This window comes from Phoenix dactylifera, chromosome 16 (genome assembly GCF_051530095.1).
Source record: "Phoenix dactylifera cultivar Ajwa chromosome 16, Ajwa_hap1_PhDact_Kaust_v1.1, whole genome shotgun sequence".
Classification (NCBI taxonomy): domain Eukaryota; kingdom Viridiplantae; phylum Streptophyta; class Magnoliopsida; order Arecales; family Arecaceae; genus Phoenix; species Phoenix dactylifera.
In genome coordinates, this window is record NC_143205.1 from 22,691,138 (window position 1) to 22,717,707 (window position 26,570).

At 38.0% G+C, this 26,570-nt stretch overlaps 1 protein-coding gene across 4 annotated transcripts; it reads right to left on the reverse strand.

Moving 5' to 3' along the window:
* Window positions 1-1,322: 1,322 nt before the first annotated feature.
* On the reverse strand, window positions 1,323-22,066 carry LOC103714901 (myosin-6-like). 4 transcript variants are annotated; one of them, XM_008802365.6, is made up of 39 exons: window positions 21,521-22,066; window positions 20,864-20,992; window positions 20,423-20,566; window positions 20,099-20,244; window positions 19,860-20,016; window positions 19,636-19,694; window positions 19,370-19,529; window positions 17,500-17,649; window positions 17,244-17,380; window positions 17,005-17,151; window positions 16,753-16,854; window positions 15,883-15,940; window positions 15,675-15,776; window positions 14,675-14,712; window positions 14,423-14,549; window positions 14,145-14,315; window positions 13,926-14,057; window positions 13,670-13,779; window positions 13,526-13,586; window positions 12,216-12,393; window positions 11,847-12,052; window positions 11,274-11,393; window positions 10,788-10,886; window positions 9,397-9,609; window positions 9,039-9,178; window positions 8,766-8,889; window positions 8,641-8,679; window positions 8,456-8,539; window positions 8,182-8,352; window positions 5,737-5,883; window positions 5,369-5,551; window positions 4,460-4,582; window positions 3,986-4,056; window positions 3,804-3,903; window positions 3,673-3,729; window positions 2,641-2,697; window positions 2,401-2,481; window positions 1,971-2,053; window positions 1,323-1,844 (listed from the first exon to the last, which is right to left on the reverse strand). In XM_008802365.6, exons 1-39 carry the CDS (start codon window positions 21,521-21,523, stop codon window positions 1,730-1,732), a joined length of 4,524 nt encoding a protein of 1,507 aa, XP_008800587.4. In that variant the 5' UTR covers window positions 21,524-22,066; the 3' UTR covers window positions 1,323-1,729. The 4 variants fall into 4 exon arrangements, 3 of the variants coding, with proteins under 3 accessions (XP_008800587.4, XP_008800586.4, XP_088569100.2); XM_008802364.6 differs by having other exon boundaries at window positions 8,638-8,679; XR_015974197.2 differs by lacking the exon at window positions 3,986-4,056 and having other exon boundaries at window positions 3,804-3,985.
* Window positions 22,067-26,570: the final 4,504 nt, after the last annotated feature.

The window sequence follows — 26,570 nt, forward strand, 5'->3', positions numbered from 1 at the left end:
GAGTTGTCCCGACGCCTTGGCCTTTTTCGAGTTGCGGAAGACGGCACCAAAGCATTGTAACGCGGTAAGCTTCCGAGAATGGCTGTCTTATGAGAAGCAGACAAAACGAACAGCTTGATCGAGGAGGCCTGCGGGGTCTCCAATGCGGGGAGCTTGTCAAATGCAAGGCAGTCTGACATACAATATTGTGCTTGTTGGATCTTGCCGTTTGGATCCGGCTGCCGTATCCTGCACCGTGGAGTAAAAATCGTTAAATAATTGGTGGTGGAGAAGCTTTGTTGGAAAAATTCTTACTATGAACCTTTTTCAACGACAAATTATGAGATCATGTATATATATATATATATACGGATATGTACGTAATAATCTCTCTTAATAAAAATATAATTGAAGAAGTATAATTGCTTCATGTTGCATCGCCTGGGAAGCACTAGTTATGGGTGACGCGGACATAAACGAGTGAATGCAATCACGATTTTAATTCGCTGACATCGATGGGACCTCCCTTTTTTTTTCTGCCACATGAGATGGAAGGCGAGAGGCTCCTCTACCATACACCCTTCTCAAACAAATACCCCCGGATGCTCAGCTTCGAGGTTAGAAATATGAGTACATCAACTGAGAACAGGATTGCGTCTATTAGGTTCACAAAATATATAACGAGGTGCATCATAAATCAAAAAATAGTTAAATACTGTCATGTCAGATAAATCACTTGCATTATCATTTACTAATGTTAGCTTATATTAAACAAGCATAACAACATGCAGCTATGCCCACTTCGTGGTCGACAGCGACTGATGAATAATTCTGACACGGCGATAGAACACCATCATCACTGATCCCAGCAGATAGAATGTCTTATTTACCCAAAGTTTCACATGGATTTCCCATGTCTGCAGTCTAAACATCAACCTGCAGATAGCATGGAAGCAAAATCATTTTGAGTGTCTGAACGTTTACAGACAGGAGTTCTTTTGAGGACCTCTATATATGTATTGGTCCAAGCTCCAGTACTACCTGCATGAGGACATTAGTAAAAGAAAAGACTTGTGGGAGTACCCAGCTTTATGTGGAGCAGAATGGGAAAATTGCTGATTACCCTGTAATCAATTGCTATCTTAAAGCCAATCATGAGTACGTCAGTTCCATCACCATCTAAATCAGTGCAGAAGGGCCTTTCATAATTTCAGCAATGTCATACTGATACCATCCAACGCCGGCCTTCGGCAAAGAAATGTCAAGGGGGAAAAATAAATAACAAAAAGAGTAATCCTTTCATTTCAACCAATAGAGAAATCAAGCACAAGTTGGCCCTGCTGTTAATAAAAGGCAAAAAAAAGAATTTCCTATAAATATCTGTTTTCATAGTCTGTCACTTTACATTTATCCGATGCTTTATACAATATAAGGGGGGATCATTTGGACATTCTCCTCCCACCACACCCTATATTTGACTGACTGAAAGCTGGAACTTGTCTACAAAAGAATGTTGCCTCACTTGTAAAAGAGACTCTATGGGAGGGGTGAAACTCATTCCACCCCCATTAGCTGCCCCTAGAAAGAATTTTACATATCTAATTCGAAAAAATGGTAATTTTACACACCCAGCAGCCAAGGGAAAATACAAATAGAGAAAAATGAATGGATTTACAGAATTTAGAGAGAAGCAAGAATCTGCAAGAGGAGCCGACTGTGGGAACACAAAAATACTCGAGGATCCACAGCCTCATGTCTGTAAAAATTCGAAGGCTGGGTTCTCGAGAAGCTCCTCTGCTGGTTTGACATCTGAGAAGTCCCTTTCTTTTGCAGAACTTGAGATGTCATCAATTGAGAATGGAATGCTGCATCAGGAGACAGAAGAAGAATACTGATCAAATATCATCCCAAGTTATAGGTTTCAGGCCAATGCACAAATTTATAGATTTTCACAACAATATGATGTATAAAAAAAATCCTGTTCCTGCTACCTGGAGTTATCATCCAGCAAGAAGGAATTGCTATCTGCATCATTAGAATCCTCTGTCATTAAAACCCGCATGCTGGAAAGAACCTGTATTAAGACACGATGAAGGAGCAAGTAATTATTGTTTCCTGAAATAAACTCTCAGATAGGTGCACTATGGCACAAAAATCATCAATGTAGCTTATAAAAATTCAACATGAAAAGGCTATGCTGGTCATCAGAGGTGATTTATTTCTTCGCATTCTATATAGAAATTATTATGCATTTGATTAGTTGGTTAGTATAACGCAGGTTTCGACAACCAAAATTTAAGAAGGTGCAAAAAACTCAGCAGAAATAATGAATGAGCATGGAGAATTGAACATGATTCTTCGTATACTTGAGGATACGTAATAACATTTACATGAGACAGATGAACAATTGTTTGAACTTACACTTGAAGAAACACTTTGCGTGTTGTACTTGTCATCCCAATACTGTGTGCAAATTCTGTAAAGCTGTTGAACACTAAGAATCTGCAGAAAGAAACAATCAGCATGGAAACGTGAACTGCATGACAGAGGCAGAAAGGCACAAACACACATGAAAGGGTGCTCCTGCACATGCATGCATGTGCATGCTAATTCAAACAGACACACACACACACACAATAGAGAGAGAGCAGGTGTTGTTACCGGACAGAGGTCACCGACAATCTCATCATAGGAAATCCTGTACTTCTGAAATATTACCTGCAAATGGAGAACAGATTTAGCAGGTAATGTGAGGAATGGCAGAGGATGCATTTCATCCAATCTTTGTCCTAATTAATTACCTGCTTCAATAATCCTGATAACATTTCAAGAAACATAATTTAACATTTCAATAAACAACTGGTGCCTTTGACATAGTGTTAATTTTCACCAATCCTAGCTTCTTCAGAGTATCAAGTGTGCTAACTCGAGCGTTCAACCAGGGAAGAAACGGTTGGACAAAGGTGTTTTAAAAAAAAGATTAGGATGTGACTTTTTTCTAGAAACAATTTCTTTGGCATCCTAAATAAACCATCAGCACTGCCAGTATTGTTTAATACAGAACTGAAAAGGAAAATAACACTAAGAAAAAAAATTGATGCCACAGTCTATTGATTAGGCAATGCACAGCAGGGTATATGTCAAAAAATTGAGTAGACGCAGTGGGTCTGCTTATTCTGGGTGATCAATATGCTCATCTGCTTTTGGAAAGATTGCTGCATGTTTCACATACATCAAGGGAAATAATAAGCAACGACAACCAAAGTAGGATGCACAATACTTCAGGTTATATCTTACAATCTCTAACAGGAATTCTTTTACTAGCTGGACAATTTATTGATACAAAACAGATAAAAAATGTTAATAATGGAATCATGGTAACTTTAGGCAAAGTTAGGACACTAGTATAGCAAATCTGTAGCAGTGATGCCCAGTAATGAAAGTCCCTAAAAAAATCATGTATTGAACAATTTAGTGATGAAGAATATGCAAAGTAAGAATATATCCTTCTTGGAAATGAGATGGTATTCCTGGCCACAGAAAGGAAATAAGAACTTATATCTGTATACACTGTATCAAGGCGTACAAGACGATCCCAACTATACAGGTTAATTTTCATATGGCTTAGAATTTCAAATAAACTCTACAAATTGATATTCTATGATGCTTCAGATGGTAACACAAATTACATACCAAAAAACCCACAGCTTGCCTTATGTGCTTAAGTTCGTCCCAAGACGATCCAGCATACTGCAAGGTGAGAAATTGTCAGAGATACAGAGCAACCAAAAGTTATTCAGTAACTGTAAATCAAAGATGATTACCTCAGATTTTGCTTGCCCACACCATAACTCCAGATCAGCCAAACCAGCCTTTACATACTCTCCATTGCTAAAGGAGCAACACTCCCGTCGAAGGAGTAGGCTGCAGATTAGCAGCAGCAAAACAATTATAGGCATCGCCTCTATGTAGATGAAAAGATAGATGAATCAAAACAATCACGGACCTGTTGAAAAGTTGTACATTGATGAATGAGAAAATCTGAGTAAACATCTTCTGAATTACAATTGGAGCCACCTGGAAAACCAACAGGTCATTTACAAGTATCTTGTCTATAAATGGTGAAAATTTACCAAGGATGCAAATTTATCAAGGGGGTTAACAGGACAGGCTGGCGAAGCTGCCAAAAGGTGGGCATGGAAGGGTCTCAGATTTTAGGCTGTAGGACCAAAAACCCTGAAACCCAAGAAGTACAAGCCAAGCCCAGATTTAATATTCTGTACAAAACGGACTGGATCTGATTTGAGCCTAGCTCAGCCCTTTCAATAATCCAAACAAAGGTCAAATTCCAGCCTGCTATACTTGGACCACTTTCAGGCTAGGCCAGGCTCAGCAGGCCTAAGATTTCATTCCCAGCCTGACGTCGGGATTAAGCCTGGGCTAGCTCAAAGATTATTTGAACTTTACCAAAGAAACTTACATAGTTTTGTTGCAATGTTTGCAGAAGATTATTGAGGCAATCAATCATGCTCTGCCAGTGGCTACCCTGAGTTTGACTCCCAAATGAACGCCCCGAGCCTCTCAGCGCCCTTGTTCTTGGTGCCTTAATTTTCAAGATCAATTAAATTAGCAATTGAGATGTGAAAGTTAAGGTCACAAATATTCTAATAATCTGAAAGATTACATATAAAGCAAAGCAAGACAATTTTGACAATAAATCCACATAACAAAATCTAGGAAAATTGCATACTAAAAACTAAGTTGTGTTCCAATCCTAAAAGGGGCAAAATACATGATAAGCCACATCTACAAACAGAGAATTCACATTGTTTATTATGGGTTATAATATATAAAATGCTAAGACACCAAAACAAATGTTATGGAAACATCTTAACCATGCCTGGAGTCGTCACAAAATGTTTAGTGACCAATAACATGACCATAAGCTCAGTTGACCATGTTCCAACATATTCAAAGCCCTTTATTGTCCTAATGTGTTGAATGTGTAGGTCATGATCGAGGATGCTAATTGTCGATTTATATGGACACTTATATGGACCAACATGCATTTTGGCACACCAGCTGTGCAATAGGATTGATAATCCTATTGGTAGGGTCACAGGAGAATCCTTAAAACTTACTAATTCAAGCAGATGCATGTTTATAACATATAACATAGCCAATGATATCAAAGAGTAATCTGAATAACAGAACCATTAAAGAGAAAACACTCATTATCTGAAGGCTCAAAACAACAATTAATTCCAATACACTGACCAAGATATTGTCGATTTTTACAAACTATCTTTAAAAGAAACCATACAGCAGGAGTTTAGCCTTTAGAGACAAGCAGTACTGGTTAATGAAAGCAAAATAGCATGCAAACTACCTGAATACATGATGAAAGCAATGAAGACAAATCTTTTTTCGCATTATCACGGATAATTCCATACATCTTCTCCACGTAAGCTGTGAGTTGTTGCTTGAAAAGCAAGGCAGGATACTTGGCCTCAACTTGATGCACAACAACATTCAGTTCATCCACGGGAATATTTGCAGAAGAATGAAATCTCTAGAACATGCCATGATACGAGACACAAATATGTTGTTAAGTCAAAATGCATTATGCATCCAAGATGAAGCATAAATGCAATAGTCAAAATAAGATATCGAAATAGTTGTGACGATTCAGTATTATTATCATTTCAATTTGGAAAATGAAATTTCTTAAAGAAGAAAATCATGACAATCACATACTTGTGTCATCCTCCCAAACAGTGATGTTGGAGGAGGGGGCTTGCGATGCTGAACAGCCCCAGCAGCCTTGAGACTCCGTTGTAGCAGGAATAACAAACTAGATGCATTTGATAGCCAGTAAGCAAGATGATCATTGTTCTCCTCATTCTGCATCAAAGTTCTCATCAGAATGAGATAACAATGGTGAAATTACAGATGCTGGTATCAAAAGCAACTACCCAAATAATAACTAAAGATAGTATCAATATTAAGTTTGTTGATTGAGATCTTCTTTACAAGTTCCATAGCTTTTGCTCGATCATAAACAGCATGCAGAGATAACAGAGGCAACAGACAAAAGAGAAGCCCAAGAAAAACACTGATCGATCACTTGACTCTTTCCAGCTAGTCTTAGAAAACTAATTGTACACCACAAGAGGATCGTGCCTAAATTTTTCCAAGATATTTCTTGGAGATAGATAAAGCCTCCAAACAAGAAAGAGAACTGGCTGGATGGCTGCAAAAAGAAAAGGAGCACTATGGTATATGAATTTCATTGACAGAGTAGCACCAAGGATTGAGTAAAGGGCAAAACATGGGCCACAAATTCTACATGACGTATTACTATCAACAAGTTGTAAAACAGGGATAAAGTTTATGCTATAAAGCATACTTCACAAAGCTAGGTATGACTGGTGCGTCACACATATGACTGATGTCTATACCTGAGTTAGCAATAAGTTAATAATGGGCTTGAAGAGCGAGAGGCCATTAATGAAGGCTCAAGATAGTTGATCCTGTATATGCGGCACAGTGGACCAACTTGAAAATAACAATTAATAGCATTTAAAATAAGTTGACCAAAATCTCCTTTTTTTTTTTTAGTTAAACAGAAAAGATCAGCCAAAAGTTATTAAGCAAATGTTAATTTGCTTCTATTCAAACTCCGTTTTACCTTATTTAGTGCAGTCTTTGGTAATACTTGTTTACGACAACATACATGAAATCTATACCCATCACAATTATGTTATGCCCATTACAATTCCCATCAAGCCTTGCCAAAGTTATTAAGCAGTTTTAAATGCTTCATCGACTTCATCCATCATTCTGTTAACAGTTAGATCTGTTGTCACTGCAAAGATTATTCAAGTTCTCAAATCCTCATTCATGATATTATTGATCCTTTTTCCCCTTTGTTGAACTCTAGACACAAATGTAAGCTCCTCTTATTAATGAGGACACCTCAAGTCAAATTGCTTGCTCATATCATCAGTGAGTTCTCCAATGTTTCGATTACTGCAACTCATATGATTCTTCTAATGGCCTCATTCATTATAGTAGTATGGAATTATAAGAATGACATCATAAATCACGAGATTTAAGTAAAAAAAATCTCAAGTTCAATGCATTTAAATTCCTAGTTTGTTTTCTAGGTAACGACATTTGAGCCCAAGAAACCTTGGTATCATCTGACAACTTGACTTTTTAACCTGGTCTGAGAATTATCTCTCAAAAACATTAAAAAAGATTATCAAGTATTTCGCTCTCAAGAATAATATATGTGTGTATAATTAGGTACAGAGAGGATCATATGAAAGTATTAAAGAAGGGCTAGAAATATTACAATAATATCCAGTGTATTTTTTGGCAAGCCATTTGAGTTTTTTTAAAAAAAAATGGGATCATTTCTGCAGATGGAAGTGATGGATAGCAGTTTAGTTACCTCTGATTCAGAAATCTCAGTTTTTATAGTGAATACCTTTTCAGCAATTGTAGGTTGCACTAATAAAACTTAAGCAGTTGATAAAGCTACAGAATAAATACACATATATAGTTGTCTATAAGCAAGCAGGAGCAACAATCAGCAGGTTTGGTCAAGTTAAGCTCATATAACATTAACAAGGGCCTATGGACCTGACCCAAACCCAACCTGCAGTAAACCTGGCTGACCCATTTAATTAGTTTAGACTCATTTGATTCTGAACTTTTATTGCACCAGTAGACTATTTATTTTTCACACTTTTTTGGATTGTTTATAATTATCTGAAACCGTTTTGCTTATGCCAAATAATCAAAACATGTTTGTACAATTAACAACTTAACATATTAACAAAATATACAGTACAAACCCTTCTCCATCTATTCTTTTGTTAAATTATGAGCCGCTGATCAATATCTAATGGCTCATATCACCCATTAGTCACTACACAAAACTGGGTGCACGTATTAACAATATCATTACATATGTAACCCCCATGACCAACAGAGTTGAGGGGTCTTGACCTGAACCAACCCATTCCATGAAGCCAATGGGCCAGGTTAGGTTGGTTGGAAAATGGGTTCCAGTCAAGACCATCCCTATAAGCAAGTACAAATTGATCTGCTGAGATGGGGAGAAAGTTCAAGAATCCCATCAGTTAATCATAACAGAATAAACAATTAATTAGCATAGAAACATCTAATTACCTCAATTGCAGAACCAATGGTCTGAATTAGACGATCAAAAACACTAGTCTTTTCTGCTTCAAAAGATTTCCAGTGTAGAAGGCATTTGTATATGGTAAGTGCAGCAACTGGTTTTCCTTGACTAAACCCAATATGTTTGTTGACACAATTAATGAGGGCATCAACACACTCCTGAACAAAAAAGATCTACTTGTCAAAATAGATAAACAAAATCATCCACAAGCACAATATGCATGGATAAATGGTTAATTTCTTTCTGAAAATGTGCACATACATGCTGCCTCTCTATATAAGATCTCCTCAACTTAGAATCAGTGTTTGCATAATCCTTAATAGCTGGAGGTGCACTTTGAGGTTCCTGCAGGAACAGATATTCTCATCATGCAGAACTTAAATATAATAATGCTCACAAGAAACAACAGAAGATGATCCAAAAGGCAAAGTACAATGGTGGACAACCTTGGGCTCCACAAGATCATGGTAACCATTCTCCAAATTCTGCAAAAATAGAGACCAAAAGGAATAAGAAGCATAACTAATAATGTAAAGAACTAATGAAGCATTTTCTCAGAACATGTTGGTACATGTTTTGTTGGAGTTGTTGGAATTGACAAATCTTCAGACATGCGTTTTACAGGGGCGTGCAACAAGGATTGCCGTCGGAGAATTTGATCCTCGGACTCCATGTTTGATAGTTTTTCTTTAAGGCTGTTACAAAATAATAATTAGTTGCCAGTTAGACAGTTTTTGCCTGAGCTAGAGACTTTCAAATCAAAAGAATAACATAGGATAAGACATAATAAAGAAGAGGTATTCGTGCATCCAGAAACTTCAGTGGAAAAAAAAAATAAAAGAACCTTCGCATTGCATTGTTCAGGTCAACTATTTTTGACTCAGACTCCATTGCCTTCTTTAACCTTTCCTCACTAATTCTGCTTGTTTCTTCAAACTTCTTCTCAGTTTCATCAATCTTCTTTTCAAGAGAACTCACCAAAGCCTACATAAAGAGTGTCCAATGCTATAATTTCCAAGTACAAACATTTACAACTTGGTGAGACAGAGAGCAGAGAGCAAAATAAATGAAAATCTGACAATCAACAACCTCTTCCCATAAAAGATTGCAGTTGCAAAATAAATGAAAATCTGACAATCAACATCCTTAAAAGTGGAAAAAAAATTAACCTTAAAGAAGAACATGCAGATATCTTGGCTCACCTTAAGTTTCTCATTTTCCTCTCTAAGCTTATCTGTCAAGGTTGTATCAATAACTGGGACCTCTTTAATGACAGGAACTTCCTCAGCAGCTTTTTTGGCAGTCTCGTGCTCCTTTATTAGCAAAGCTTTTGTTTCGTTAAATTTTAGCTGCATCTCCTGCAGTTCAGCTTGCAATTTTGCATTTTCCTGTGTTTTCGCTTCCTCCATGTCAGCCTACAAAGGAAAAGTAATGCATCAATCATCTTGACAATTTAAGAAGACAGAAAGATCACCACATGCATAAAAGTACTCAAATACATGTAGACTCATGATACATAATGAGAATGCCAACCAGCCATCCATACGAGCTGACTACGCTTGATTATTTAAAAGGCGTCCAACTCAGGACACTATTATCAGCAAAATCCGCCGTCTCAGGACCAGACCCCATACCAGTGCCACGCTAGCACTGTGTCAATACAATATGGTATGAGATCTTTTCGGCATACCGAGTGTCGGTACGCCTCTGTACCGAACCGATATAGTACAGTACGCTCCGTATTGTCTAGTTTGAGCCGGTATGGTGAACCATGACTATTAGGACTATGAACTTGGTATTTAGGAAAAACAAGAGATCTTAAACAGTTGTCTCAGGATCATAAAGGGATGCAAGCATGCAAGGCCCTGGCCAAGAATACTCAAAATTTTGAATAGGATCAGCCAAAACAACGTAGAACTCGACCCACTGGCTGGCCCCATTCAATCTATAAAATCATCTCTCAATGTTAGGCAGGAAGACGTGACACCAGTGCAAGAATCTACAACAACTAAGTAGTTTTAAGTAACCATTCTACATGTTCGATCATTTTCTATATGAGCTTGTTTGCTATGCAGGGCATACATGGCAACAATATTGACTAATATTTTCCTTCCAACAATTTGCCATATTCTTATTTGCTCTTTCAATAGTATTCAAAAAGATTCAAGCATCATAAGCTATACAACACTCAGCACAATTTCCAACATCTCAATCTGGACTTGGTAAAATATGCAAAGAATAAATAACAGATATATAAACATGTGAATGACATATTTTACCCTTAGATTCCCCTCTTACTAGAAAATAAATAAATAATTGTATACAATCCTTATTCTTTTCATTTTTTTCAGCAGCAAAAAGATTTTATATGCAAATTAAATCATCAAGCCACGGATCAGAAAATAAAATTTATAGACACTGCACATTATAAGCAATCAATTGGACCAATTCAGCTACCATTTCTCGCAACCAATTCCACAGGTTGTACTGGCGACTTTCAGATGAAAACCACTTCAGGGGAATAACGTCTATAAGTATAAACAATAAGCAGATGAAATTGTTAAATAAGGAGTATCACTGTCTAAGTGTTTACCCTTATGCGTCTCTCGAGCTGTAGGCGCAATGTAAGTTCCTCAACTTGTTTCTCCAACTTATTTTTGGCAGCTTGGATAGCACCAGTTTCCTTTGCCGCCTGATGATAAAGAGAAGAAAATTAAGCTACCTAGAAGATTAGGTTAAGGCTTAATCCTCACAATATATCATTCCATCTGCCTCTTTAGCAGGAAAAAAAATAAAAATCTCATATATCAATTTACCATCTAAGAACAAGTTTTAATGCTGCAGGCAGTTAAAAATAATATCAGGCAGTTAAAAATAATATCAAACATGTAAAAAAGAAAGAAAGAGAGAGAGAAAGAAATGCAAAGTAATGGTGATATAATCTGCATAGAAAATCTAGTGTTGCAAACTTCCAAAAGGATTATTAAATACTCAAAGAAAGGTATTGAGCCCTTTGTAAAAAATTAACACACTAAATGCTATTTAAAAGGAGCTGTAACATTGGCAAAAGAAAGTTTACCATTTTAAGTTTTCGTAGCTCTCTTCTAGCAAGCTTCCCTCTCCAAGCACATTGAGTAGTAATTGCAGCTTTTTTTATCCTTGAATAATGTAAGCGTTCCAAGTATCGGCGGCATTGACTCTAAAATAGGAATATGATTAAAGGTGAAAAGTAAGAGAAAGTCTTGAAATCTTCTTTCAATGACAGAAAGTTAGAATAGAATAAAAGATTAATAGAAAGAAACAGAAGTGTCCACTTGAATGTATATGCTCCATAAACTCGAGATGCAAATAAGGAATCGTGTTCTTATAAAAACAAGGCATCAAGAATTAATGTATCAAGGCAGAATATATCAATTTTCAGTTCTCACTCCAATTCATCAATCAGCACAAAAGCCAAAGTATAAATATCATAATTGTCTCTTCTTATCCTCATATATTTATTATAGTGTACAAAAAAAAATGCATGTGTATGTCTTCATATACTTGCATGTGGTCATAGCATACACGTATATTGTCATGGCAGTGTTGTAGCAGCAAAATCTGTGGTGTTCCTATGAATGTATTGGTATTAATTCATTATTTTCTGTTTTACCTGAATAATAACCGCAGCCCTCCTCTCCTGCCTGAAATGAAGCTCCTTACGAGCAGCCATCCCACGCAAACCAGCCTGAATCATAATAGATGCAGAAGACAAATCCTGGTAAGCTTTTCTTGCAAGATGCATACGGAAACATGTCTGAATCCTCAGAGAAGCAAATTGTCTTCGCATGGCTTCAAAGCGTTGCCTTGCAAGTTGTCCTTCAAGGAGAACAGGGGGAAAAAATAGGATCAGATTAAAATAAATCATGCATATATCAATCAGCAACAACCGCTGATTCTATCACTGAATAATATCAATAAAAACTGGTCAGTTTTGAATAATATCAATGTTAATCAATAATTATGCATATCCAGAAATTACCTCTGCACATAGCTTGAATCTGTACAGCTGATTTTTGCACTAAAATGAATTTTTTACGAGCCAAGTATGACCGGACTTTCCTCTGAATTATGTTAGCAGATCTTCCTAACACTTCGTTCCTACGAGCATCAAGTTCAGCCATCTGACCAGCCCGAAGAAACACCTTTGTTTTCCCTATCTGGAAGTATGAAGTTATGAAGTAGATAAATCTTGCCATTACATGAAATAAGACAATCCACCAAGCATACATGCACACAGGGGGGGAAAATACCAACACAAGTATAGAAAAGTATGACAGTTTAAAAGTACATACAACTAAGGATAACCATCGACATAGAGATCAGATTTTTTTTAAGACCCACTAGTAACTTAAGATCATGGGAAAATAAAAATTTCAACAATTTAGATGACTGGATGTTATGTTAGCTAATTTTACCTAAAACAATATAATTTTCTTTCATTTGTTTATGAATTGTCATACTTTGATAACCTTATTTTAACGAAATTTAGTAAAAGATTGTATATTATGAAATGGGGCATAAGAAATAGATTGCCTCTTCACCATTTCCTTGAGTCCTAAAAGATCACTGAAGCACACCTCGACTAGTTGAGATATTATTTAGGAATGAAATGTAAATGAGTAATGAGATCTTGTTCTAGTTTTAACTTCTAGTAATCCACCTAATAGAAAGAGGCTGAGCATCATATTAAGCAAATGTCAACCCAAGTGAAAAGAGAGGTAGGCATCGGTGCCAGGTTTTGAACCCAAGAATGGCTGTGTGTGTGTTACAAGAAAAAGAGAGATGAAAAGTGTGAGGATAACGAAGGCTCAGGTCATCAGATCAGATACTGTAGGCCATAAATCAAGTTAACAGATCAAAGAGTTCAGAAGCTGATCATCTGTTGCAGTCAAGCAATCCCACAGAGCAACAAATATTTCCATATCTGGTTACTACATAATGCTTGAGACTTGGGAGTTAAGGCTGAATTACACAATTTATGGCTCCTCCTACACATGGTATCGAGCATATACTTTAGTTTATTACCATGTTTTGATTAAAGTCGGCACAATTATTATTTTTAGTATAACCAATAAGCTACTTTCAAATCCACAAGGACCACAACCATAAGGTTGCAAAATTATTTGTAAAAGGGATGTCATTTTACTTGAAATTATTTTTGACAAAAGTGGGTCAAAAAAATGACTCGGATGGTTCTCGAAACTCCTGTAACTGTTGGCTACTTGTAGAGGGCAAAGAAAAAAAAAAAGAATGTGATTGAGGTGTATTTTATCTTGTAGTCCCAAGTACCTGATAGCCTTTGAGATCCACCTTTTCTAGCAACCTCCTTGAAGCAGTGGCCTCATCACAACTGCCATAAGAAAAATTAGATAGAAATATGAACCTAAGCAAATCTAAAAATGTTTAACGAAGCTTCTCTAAGAAACACTCTACCTCCCATCCAGAATATCTGGTGCAAGAATGCCAAAACGATCCATGAACTCATAAAATGCCCTCCTAGTTGGAAACCCAGCACAGCTTATCCTGATTGCCTCCATCACTCCCTAAGGCAGAAGGTGTAGATCATCATACAGCTGTTAGAATTTGAAATAAATGCAGAATAACAACAATTAAAAATGATAATAGTAATCATAACAATAATAGCAGCAGCAGCAGCAACAACAATTTAAAGCTAATAGAAAATCCTTACCCCACACCTAAGCTGCTGCAGAACGTTATTATTCTCGAAAATCGCTGGCTTCAGAAGATTATTTGGTTTAACACAGCGAATGTAGTGTGGCTCAGTGGCATTCAGAGTTTCTAGAAGAGCTTGTAGTTGTTGCTGCATAATTACAGGAGATCTCATGTATCAAACCATCAAAAAAGCACAGGACATAGCACATACTGAATTGAGAGAATATTGTTGTACCTTAAACCTTGAGCCTATTGATGAAAACTTTGAAGATTTAGATGAATCCTCAGAAAGCGGTGGAAATAGGCCGGAGACAAAAGAACACTTGGAAGCATTCAAGAGTGCCTGATGCTCAGCAACAACATAATCCTTGTTCTTATCTAAGAACAACTGTGTCTGATATGTGACCTGAATAATGAAAAGAGGCTTTCTTTAACTTTTGTATTGTACAATTACTGCTTACGTAACAAAGAAAGTATTGGATAGGGAAGACAGTATGAACAAGAAGTACTCACATCACCAGCATAGTGGGAAATGGTGAAATCAGAGGGTGACAATTTTGGCTTGCTGAAGCGTTTGTGGTTCTTAAAAGACTGATACAACTTCTGAGCAAATGTTTCGTGCGTTGATCTTGGCAACATACTGCACAAAAAAAAAAGTCCTCTCACTATCTTGCCCAATCAAATGCTGACTGGAATTTAAATCTACATTCTCTAAGGATACAAAACAACAAAACAGAAAATAAATGTGATGGTATGCCCACATACCATGCCTCGTCCAGAAGGGCAATGATCCCACCTGGTTTCTGGAAGTGAATAATGAAGTGTTAGTATAAGTAAACCTTATAAACATGCTTAAAATACCAAACAACATAGTCAGTATTCATAATCCATATACAAAATTTGTGGGAAATGAAATTGTGAACCAACAACTCTGGAAGTATTTGCAGTTGGTCCTACTGGAACCTACTTGGCGCTCGAACTTACAATGTTGTAACATTATTTAAACCTTATGGAAATATTGCTTTAACATTCCCTAAATCTCTATTCAACTTCTCACAAATTAAGATATTCTACAGGAACCAAAACTGCAGAGTAAATTCAATTTGGTAAATTTCGATAAGGAAGAAATTGACAATAATAACATTAGGAATCCTTGTCAAAGGCAACTGGTCTATTGAGTGAAACCAACTCTCCACCATCATATTTCGTTCCACTCCAAATCTCAAAAATAAACCATAGAAATACAATCAGACCCACAGTTCAAAGCTTGGTTTTGTTTACAGTTTCAGCCAGACCATATACGATGCAACTTCAGCAATTTCAGCAGTTTCTGCACAGGTTTCACTTATGAAAAAGAAAATTAAAAAAGAAAATGAAGAAGAAAATGGAAGATAATAAACTAGAAATCATTTTGAAGTATATTATATTGTTTTGGGACATCAAACATATATTTTAATGGTTTCTAACGAAAATAAATACTTTATATAAGTAAAATGTTGGACAATTACCTTTACTATGTAATTTATCACTTTAATGTTTGATCACAGGTTTATAGTTTGATGGCATTTTAACATTTGACAATCTAAGTTGTAAGATGGCCAAACTTACATCAAAAAAATTACTTTCATTTCCTTAATTTCATCAGATAAGGTCTAATGCTTCAAATTTCTCAAAATTCATCAGATGCATGGCTTCCATTATACATGCATGGTTTCCATCTCATTTTTTACCTATTACTTCTAACAAAAAGGTAGTTAGGATAAACCTTTTCAATGAGATCAAGAACATCCTGATTATCAACGAACTCAATATAACTCCAACTGATTTCTTCTTTCGTATATTCTTCCTGCTCCATTTTAAAAACATGCTGTATGAAACAAAACAATGAGTCAAAAGCCATATACTAAGTAGAATAATAATTATCATCATATAGTAGATAAGTTGGAGAATTACACAATTAGTTTTTGTCAAACCTGATTAAAATGTTGTTGCAGTTTTTCATTTGTCAGATTGATGCAGAACTGCTCAAAGCTGCAAAGAACAAAAATATTATAATATAGACCCTACAATTATGCACATGACAATGTCAATGATTAGAGTGTGACCAATTCATGTTAAAACGATACAATAGCAGCAATAAGCGGGCACACTTCTGCATGAAAAATAATTCATACATGGCCAAAAACTTTGACAAGCTTAAGAAGGAATTGCAATTTCCAAGAAAGCTTCCCTCGACAGTAAGCTATAAGGCTATGCATACACCAGAATTTATTTTTAAAAGGCTCAAAAAAGAGTCATATACGCTTTTTTGAAGTCTGCCAAAGTGAAATTCCTTGCAAATTATAAATAGATATTCAAATACCATAAACTACTCTGTCCGCATATTCCATGCCAAATGCATGCAGACAACCACACATGCCTCTGCATTTTTGAAAGCAGAAAGTGTTAATGCTTCCTAGCTGGCCTCAGAAGATATCCCTCAAGTCTCCAACATTTGTTTGATTTCATTGGTCATTGACGATTCTCAGTGGTGTCTATTGTTATCTTCTACACAAAAATACTATTCTAATTTCCTAGATATTTTCCTTCTAAAAGAATATCCGGAAAAAAAAATCATGAGGTTCTTCATCAAACTCAAAATCTTACCAACCAAGAATCTCAAAATACGCTAAGGTAGTCAAAGACATCTTTCTATATAAGCTATAAAGCATGAAGAATCATTTATTCAGTCAAATAATGTCAATAAACTGAAGAAGTCAGAAGAAACCTTTATGCAGAATAATCTAGGCAGTTCATAGCAAGACGTTCATACATGACAACACAAAAGCATACCGGTTAAGCACCTGTTTGTCTTGAAACTTTCAAAGCCATATATATCTAGCACTCCAATTAAATTCTTTGAATCAGGATCCTGACCAATTGAATTGTTGATCTTATTCACAATCCTGCAATTAAAAGTATATACATTACTCAGAGGCAATTCGACAGAGCAATTTCAGAAGTCATAACTAAACAAGGTTTTTAACTCATTAGAGAGAGGGTAGTTGGGGGAAGAACCCTAAAAAGTTCATCAAAGAAATTGGATGGACACCTACCAATCAAACAGCTGTGAATATACGATCTTTGCCAAGGCATCTCGACTAAGAGCTGCAGCTTCTGGGTCAAGGTTTTTTATTATTTGTTCATCACGGGTTACAATGATACGCTTACATAAAGAATCCTCAAGGGCCTTTGCATCACACCTGTAGGAAGTTCCATTAAGGTTTTTTCTTAGGAACATGTGCACCCAATATGATCTTAGAAAGCAAAAGATCTTCTAGGAAATGGTGCTTACATAAAAAGCTCAGCAGCAGTTCTTAAATGGAACCACGATTTTTCATCTTTTGGCTCAGATGAATCTGTTTCTTTTCCCTCTGCAAATTCAATATTACCTAAGTGGAGAACAGCAGCTACAACCCGGAATATTGCATCCTAAATGAAGAAAAAGTCACATCACATAAAAGCACAAGCTGCAGGTAGCTCAAACGATCAATGGTAACAGGCACTGAAGATTTCTTCCCTGAAGTCAGCAGTAAAATAAAAAATTCTACCTGTTCATCAGAACTGATTCCAATAATATCCATCGCCTTTCTAGTTTCCAGATATTCTTTAGAATCATCTACGCCAGCAAGCTCAAAGCAGTTGGACTGGTTAAGATAGTGAAATGTTCTAGGATTTCCCAATTTATATTTCTCAATGTCCTGACAGGCAATCCATATATGTGTTAATAGTCTAGATGGATGATTTAACCCTTTATAGCAACTAAAATAGAGTTCGCAAAAGCTCAATGTTTCAAGTAAAATTAAGAAAAGCAAAAACTAATAATAACTATAACACACATGTAGGCTGCCTATTCGATTACATTTTGTAATATATCATGCAGGCATTGGTCTAGCCTGCTCTAGAGGCAAATCATATATATCATCCATAAAAAATTTGACAAGTAAATTAGGTCCAAAAGAATGTGTTCTGATAAATGTGCCACTTTGGTATTAACAGTTCCTCACATGTAATATTAAAGATATAGGAACTCAACAACTATTCATTAAGCGTCGCTGTCAGCATAGTTATTTCCACCTGTTATCTAGTTATTCTTCATCTTTTTCCCACTAGAACTAAAGAAACAATGTATCATAACTTGACTTGTCTACATCTTCTCCCTCTATCAGAGACCTGTTCGCTCTCTCTCTCTCTCTCTCTCTCTCTCTCTCTCTGAACTTTTATTCTTTCACAGCAGCATTTTAAGTCAGAAGGAAATGAGTGATGATATGGAGGATGGCATTATGGTTGACACATGAGACCATCCAGTCCTTTCCATCAGCAAATTTTTGAAATATCAATTTCTACTTAACAGTCCTATATACTCAAGTATGTTGTAAGTATGAAGGTCAAGGCTAGAATATCAACTAATATCTAGTTTCTCTGCAAGCAGCATTCTAAAGTCCAGAAACAAACAACTGATGTAAGCGTATTGGGGCCCAATTTTCTTAATCTCAGAGGACAAATGCATTGATTGAGGGTTTCTCAGCTCACTGATTATGACTGCCACAACCCCCTACAGGTCATGAAATCTAGATTTAATATTTTCCCAATCAAGTGCGTTGCACTTTACAGCTTGCATCGTGCATATGGCCCTTCTCTTCCCAAAACCTTGAATCAAAAGCATTAGGCTCAATTTATGTCAGATATCCAGACTTCAAACATACTTTACATCCATAAGGCACATGGATCTAGGCTGCTATACACTAGCTATTTATATACCACTAGATCTAAGAATCAACATAGTTTGCAAGGCCCAGAAACCGAATATATTACACGCTGCAACCTCCCCACACACCCCACTCCACCCCCACCCCCCTCTCCCAACCTCCTTTGAAGGTCAAGCAGTGGTGCAAACCCTACAAGACCTTTGTTGTCCCTAAAACAAGGTTTCTAAGATTCGATCAAACTCATAAATCGCGAACATATGAATCATAAATCCACATTGCATCTCCACTCTTTACCTTCAAGGATCTCAGTTTCAGGAATGATGAGTTGGGGCCCATGGACCTCATGTAATAATCTACTTGGTGTGTCTCATATTGTATCTAATGGTTCATACTTAGGTCATGACCTTCAAAGATGATGAATGATCTCATATCCGCTGCATAAATAAGCTTAGAGAATAGGACGTCAAGTGACAATCTACAAACTGATACTTCTGTGTCATGCCACATGGCTTCCTTCCTTAAAAGGTAGTTGCAAGTGCCGTGTACAAATGCTACAAAGTACGGCAATTCCATAGGCATTGCTACAACCAACCCATCCCATGGTATTTTCCATGGAGCATGTATAATATATGATACAAATATGAGTAAAACAAATATTGTATATGAGTAAAACAAAGGAGCATGAAAACAGTTAAAATCTGATAATCAATACCCCCGGTGGTGCAGCACAAAGCATGTAGAAACAGTGATAATTCCTCTCAGGATCAGATACTTGGCAGACACGAGATCTTTCAAGAAGGTAAGTTCTGATGGCAGCTCCTGAAATCCTCCCCCTCTGATCAAATTGGATCTCAACAAACTTGCCGAAACGACTATGCACACAACACATCAATCAATATAGCAATCAAGCAATTTAAAGCATGCACGGTATATAACTTTTATAAGAAAGAATTAAAAATCATGGTAATAGTTCCCCACCTTGAGTTATTATTTCTGACTGTCTTTGCATTGCCAAATGCTTCAAGAACAGGATTGGACTGCATAGGATGATTCAATATACTCAAGATAAGGTGTATGCAAGAATAAAAGGAGAAGAAAAAAAAAACATTTTCAAAGAAAAGAAATTTTTTAAACAGAACCAATGTACTTGAAATCCTGACACCCTGCTCAGATACAAGACAAGAAATCAACAACAATATCACCTGAAGCACTTGTTTCTCAACCGTCCGGCCTTCAGCTGCAGCTCTCCCTCCCACGTAAGCAAGATAACGCATAAGCATTTTGGTGCTTTCTGTTTTACCTGCTCCACTTTCTCCACTTACTAATATCGATTGGCTTACGCCCTCGTTTCTCATCAACCTGCATTATGAATGACTCTTGTGTTGAAAAAATAGAGGCATTTCAGAGCTTCAAGTATGTCTAACAGGAATTTGGGAAGTACCGGTATGCAGCATCTGCAACAGCAAAGGGATGGGGGGCCAGCTCACCAAAAGTTGCCCCTTTGTATTGTTCCATCATGTGGCTATCATAGAGATGGGGCAGTTTGCGGAAAGGATTGACAGCAATCAATATACTTCCAGTATAAGTCTGATCATAAATTAGAATGATTAGCCACTGCCTACTTCAGAATGCCAAAAAAACTGAATGGACACAACTGCCTAAAATAAATAAGAAACATTATAATAAATGCAACCATGCACCATACAAGAATATGTATAGTGCAAATGAAATACTAATCCATCCTAAAACCTATGAAGTGACTTACATAGATTTCATTGATGTCATATCTACATCTTAAGTTCTGCAGAACCCCTGGTTCATGCAAATAGGCAAGTTTTGTCATGTCATCAACTCCGCAAGGTGGTGCTTCAGGATCCTTAGGATGGTTACCAGAAGCTTTAACGGTGACCTGCAACAAAAGGAACAGAGTCTCCATTTTTAATTTCTATAAGCCAACAGAAACAAATAATGATCCTATGAAACAACACAAGAGCACAAAAAAGCCTTCCTGGATTGGTCCTAGATATTTTTAATTGTAAACGAACATGAACAAGCATGTAACCAAGAACAATAGCATTTGAAGCATATCTCCATCAAAGACAAAATGGCTAAAGCAAACTAAGTGTGTGTCCACAGGCATAAAGCCCAAAATTGAACTGTAGACGGCAAAGTGTGCGACATAAAATAGTCAATAAGAAGCACTCACCGTCTTCCCCGAAGTACAGCTTACTGTTATTTCATCACCCTTGACCTCCAAGACTTCCCCATCTATCCAAGCCACATTGGTGTCCTGGACCCAAACCTGAGATCCTACTGTGATATTGACTGAGGTCGCCTGCCAAGCATAAGGTCATAACGGGGTTAGAACTTTAGACAGCACGCATTTCTCTATGAAATGGGAAGCTTAGCGAAGCACCATTAATCCGGTCACAATGCAGAAAAGTAATTTGGACATCCATAGACTAGTGATTACCGAAAGTACTAAAAAAGACAAAACATCGGCGATATAGGGAGCAGAATATAATGCAAAGACTACAAGCAAGTTATCGGACCCATCAGGATTGGATTTTTCAGTTGATTGAAGACTCCCACCAGCCAATCGCTGAAATTTACAACTTCAAATAAAGTCCTTACAGAATTCTCCATTCGAGTTAGTTACATCAATGTGGGTGTTAGTTTAATATACAAAAGGAAAAGATTGCCCCATTTCAGATAGTTTGCGGTTCTAGATGTCATCTTGGGTTTATTAACCCGATCAGAAAGGGGTACGAAACATAATTAGAATTCCGGACTAACCAAGAATCCAAGAAATCAATAAAAAAAAGTCAAGAATCAGCGATCCCGAGTTCAAGGAATTCCGTACCATTCCAGATCTCGACAGGGTAAGAGACTCGAGAAGCTCCTCGATCCGATCCTTTCAAAGAGGTTCCAAAACCGTAGCAAAGAATCCAACGAAAAGAATCCAGCAAAACCAACAATTTTAACGACGATACGAGAATTCCAGCTCCGCCTTGGATCCGCCACGTCCTTTATGTTTACAAGGAACCGTTTTTTATCTCCTCGGACCGTATCTTCCTCTCCCTAGCTCTACCTGTATCCCTCTACACCTAGCGGCCGAGATCAGCTCCGGCGTTCCAATGCCTAGGGCTAAACTAGGGCAAAGAACTCCCCCCTCTCCCTCCCCTTCTCCTCTGTTTCCGCTTCCCCTTCTTGGATGCCACGGGAGGCGTCGCCGAGAGCGAAGAGAGGGGGATTTAGAGGTGGGGAAGAGGAGAGAGAAGCACTTCTTTTTCTTCTTTCGCCGCTGCGGTCGCCTCAGGAGAACCCCTTCCCGCTGCTCCGACCTCTCCCGCTTTCTCGCCCCCCGGCTTCGTTTCCTTCTGGGCTGTCGCTTCGCGTTCATCCGAGAAGTGGACAGACACGGAAACGGTATTTAATATTTTAGAAAATTATGTTGATTTCCCAATATGCCCCCCAACTGTGATCGAATTGCGACGCGTGCCACGCTTGGTTGCCATCTTGTCGGATGGTCGGAAAAATGACCATCCCTCGCGCGAATATCATTGAACACCCCTCAATTTAAGCCTCCCCAAAAAACACGGCTAGATTTAAAAAATTTCCAAGAAATTCTGAAAATTTTCAAATTGTTTCAAACTTTTCACCAGCCATTACGTATAACCAAGATATCCTTACTCTTTTTTTTTTTTTGGCAACCATCCTCACGAATGAAGAGATTTAGAATGTTTCGAGATATGTACGGTTAGTGATTCTTGTATGTTTTGAGATATGCACAAATAGATGGGTAAAATTCAACATGCTTGAAGATATGTGCATTCAGCGATCCTCGACTTAGTTGGCAAAGTTACCTTATAAAGAAGAAAAAAGCTGGCAAGGGTAGCCAGTGCCGGCCCGAGCGTTAGGCGACCGAGGCGGTCGCCTAAGGCCTCAGGCCAATGGAGGGCCTCCGGGAGGCGTGACCAAAAGGAAGCAAAGGCCCCATGTGAAAACAGGAACAGGAGCTTCCCCCTTGATGGAAGGCTACGAGTCTTCCCCCTTGATGGAAGGGAGGTGGAGAGTTTTCTGGCCTGCAGAGAGGCAATTTGGGAAGTTGGGGACAGTAGTTTTGTTTTGGGTGGAGAGAGAGAGAGGAGGAGGAGGGATTTGGTTGGCTTGATACACGCATGAAGCCACTCTTATCTTTCATCCCTTCTCTTTTTTGGTTTTAGTCTTGGTTTTCCTTCCCTCACATTACTCCTGATCCAGCTGGGCCATCGGGAAGAAAGATAGAGAGATTGGAGATGGACTTCTTGAGTTCTTGGAGGGTGGAGATTCTTTTAATTTTCTCCTCTGGGTTTCTTCTCCCCTCTTGGGTGGTAGAGAGAGAAAAGGAGGGAGGGGGTTGAATGGCTGCTGTGCTGTGATGTTGCAGTTGCTGCTTGGGTACTCACTTGAAGGGGAGATGGTGGGACGGGACTTTTATTAATTAGATGGAGTGAATTTCCCATAATGCCCCTACTTTCTCTTATAGAGAGGCTTCTTTCTGGACAAATTCTTTTCTTTACCTACCATGAAGTGCCACGGGATGACCTTTTCTTATCCTGCTCTTGCTTGACATGGTAAACAGTATTGCCCAGCATTATCTCAATTATTTAATCAGTTTTATGGCCCGGCAATTATATTTCTGTGTTTCCATTCAAAAATTATATTAAACTGAAAAAACTTTTTGCCTACTTTTGTTAGATTCATGTATCTTTGTTGAAATAGTATACTTGATAGCTATCTATTTTCATATTATTTTTTTAAATATTTTATATTTATTAAAAAAATTTATTATTAAAAAAAAGGCCTCATTCATTGGATTCGCCTTAGGCCCCCAAATGTATCGGGCCGCCCCTGAGGGTAGCAGCAGTAAACTTTAGCATGATATGTGGTGTCGCATTTTGTGGATCTACCTTAGAAAATATTTGATGAAGAGTTATGATTTGTAATCCGATTGATAGATGATATATTAAAATAATTATATCTTTTTTACTTTTTATAAAAATAAAATTATGTTATTAGTGTTTATCAATATAGACCAATTAATGTTGGTTTTTTGAAAGGAGTAACTGATAGTTTTTACTACTACCAGGGCTGGTTTATGAGTTTGTGTTAGTCTTGACTTCACACGAACTAATGTAAATTTATAGTCTGTTTTTGTTTGGCTTGAAATAAATAATATTTTTTATGGATAAGCTCCTTAATTGTCTTTGAAATAGTTGGGTGACTTTACTCTATGGAAGTTCTACACAGCAATTGGCAGCCAAAATGTACTCTTGTTTTCCATTGGATGGCTTTAAGCTTTGAAAAGATGACACCGCAGACATTTGCATAAAATCGTCACTGTTTGGGGAGTTATGATTGCCTCCTTCTATTCTCTAGTATAACCTACAAATGTAAACTCAAGCAATGACACACACAATTTTTTTTTTTTTTCAAAAAAAAAGATCATAAACTCATCTCAAGACATTTTCTTGTCTTGAAACTAATAATGTTGACTATCATAATCTGAGTATATTAATCTAGGAAAGAACATTCATGAAATGCAAAAGCTCAAGAAAACTGATCAAAGGCATATATATAGTCATGAAAGAATATATTTGACCAAAGAGCTGCAAATAAACAAGGAGCAACAGTCTCATGGTTAGAGATCACGTCTCATGAAAACTCAATAAAAATTTCTATATTTATTTTATAAGATGAGATAGATTTATTTGCATGTTTCATATTTTCTTATACTCCTCCTCATATGTGAGGAAGATTTTTCTTTAATGGGTGACCCAAACATATAAAATTTTTTATTAATAGGAATTAAAGAGTGCAGAAACAAAGTTCGAATTCAGGACCTCTGTTCTGATACCATGTTGAAATCACCATTTGTCCCAAAAACTTAAACTTATTAAATGAGGTAGATTTATTTATATATTTTATATTTTCTTACATTAATCTCTTAGATTGTAACATTCCATCCACCATTTCATGGATAGCAACAAACATCTAGGCAAAGGTAATCTACCTGTCAAAATTGTTCTACCTTCACAATAAGATTTGACACATGAACAATAAAGGAAAATGTTCGTGAGCAATACATTCTCCGTCCAACATGAAACTTGATTAGAACGGAGGATACTTTTTTCGAGCTAGACCTCAATAGGATCTGAACTGATGATTAACTAAATGATTTGTTCGACTTTGAACCCAAAATAGAGGTTGTACCTCTACCGACAAACTCATGGGCTACATTTTTTTTTTCTTGCCCTGGCATTAGTTTGTTAGATCATGCTAAAATGGCGTGCGATCATGGCAACCTCTCAAGATTAGGTAAACCAAATTTCCACCTTATTTTGGGAGACGTTTGTCATCCGTTGAAGCGTTCTAATGCTGACAGGATTGCAGTACATGGGAAGACATCACGATGCTTCTATTTTGGCTATATCTTAGCGTAATCTGAATTTCGCGAACCACTCTGAGGGAGCAATCTGGGAAGCTCTCAAGCACATCAACGCTAATTTTAGAAAATTCAGGGTTATTTGCTCAAGATCTGCAAGCACCGTAAATTTATTCCCATGACGTACGTACATACCTACATGATACGTATGTAAAGATTCACCTCTTGGTGAACTACTTAAAGTTCCTAACTCGCTAGTTGTCGTCCGTTTCAAGCAATCAAATCAAGCTGATCGGACCCAGTCGACAAGAAACCAACCTGATGCCTAAAGGCAACGCCAACGTTCCAATTTGTCGCCTACTTTTTTTTTCATCAAACACCGACGCAACCGCGTGGGGACAGGGCCCTACCAAATCAACGGTTTAATAGGTATCGTGTCCGCGGAGAATTCCCCCACGTGAAAGGGAACCAAATTTATTTGGGGGGACTGGAGGCAGAGGGGGTATCCATCTTATAGCTTGGGAGGTTGTATGTCAGCCGACGAGATATGGTGGTTTGGGTGTGCAGTCTTTGGTGGCGAGGCGTGAGGCTCTAGCGGCACGACACGCTGCTAGAGTGGTGTTGGAGCCTGATGGCATGTGGTCTTCACTTATGAGGGCCAAGTATGGCGATCCAGTGCCGGGTGCTCGGTCGGGGCGGCGCCACTCACCGATTTGGAGGGAGATTTGTGCTAGAGCAGGGTTGGTGTTTCCTGCGATTAGATGGGCCATTGGTGATGGTAGATCTATTGATGTGTTGGAGGACCGGTGGGTGACGGAGCAGCCTATGAGTAGACTTCCGATTACAGTGGACACATCGAGGTTAGCCGGTCTCAGGGTCAGTGACTTGATGGAGCCGGAGGGGGACCGCTGGAGGGTGGAGCTGATTAGGGAGGCTTTCGGGGAGCAGTTGGCGGAGAGGATCCTGGCCCTACCTATTTGTGCCCAGGGAGGGGCGGATAGATTAGTCTGGATGCCGACAGGGCGATCGCAGGTGTGAGCCAGGGATATCCACACATTATTGAGCCGAGAGCCAGCACGACAGATAGAGGGAGGATGGATCTGGAGGATGCGGATTCACCCGCGTGTGGCGCTCTTCATCTGGAAGGTAGCGTGGGGTTGCCTACCGACCAGGAGCTTACTGGCATGGCGAGGGGTGAGGATCACTCAGTGTTGTGATGAGTGTACGGAGACTGAGGAGACGATGGATCATGTTCTTTTGCAGTGCCCCAGAGCTAGGGGCATTTGGAGCCGATCGCCCACATTGCTACCCCATTCAGTCGAGTCGACACAGGATTTGATTCATTGGTTGAGAGTGGCTATGCAGCGGCCTAGTACGGTTGAGGCCGGGATCCGGGGGGCATATTTGGCGCGTTCTATCTGGCTGGATAGGAACGCCGGCATTTTTGAGGGCAGGCGGTTACCCCCGCAGATGGTGGTGGACAGAG

Excerpts from the sequence above, each read along its gene's own strand:
- LOC103714901 (XM_008802364.6), bottom strand. Across the intron at positions 17,381-17,499 it reads GAATCAGTTCTGATGAACAG|GATGCAATATTCCGGGTTGT; the intron begins GTAGAATTTTTT and ends TTCTTCATTTAG. Across the intron at positions 2,054-2,400 it reads CGCAAAGTGTTTCTTCAAGT|GTTCTTTCCAGCATGCGGGT; the intron begins GTAAGTTCAAAC and ends GTCTTAATACAG.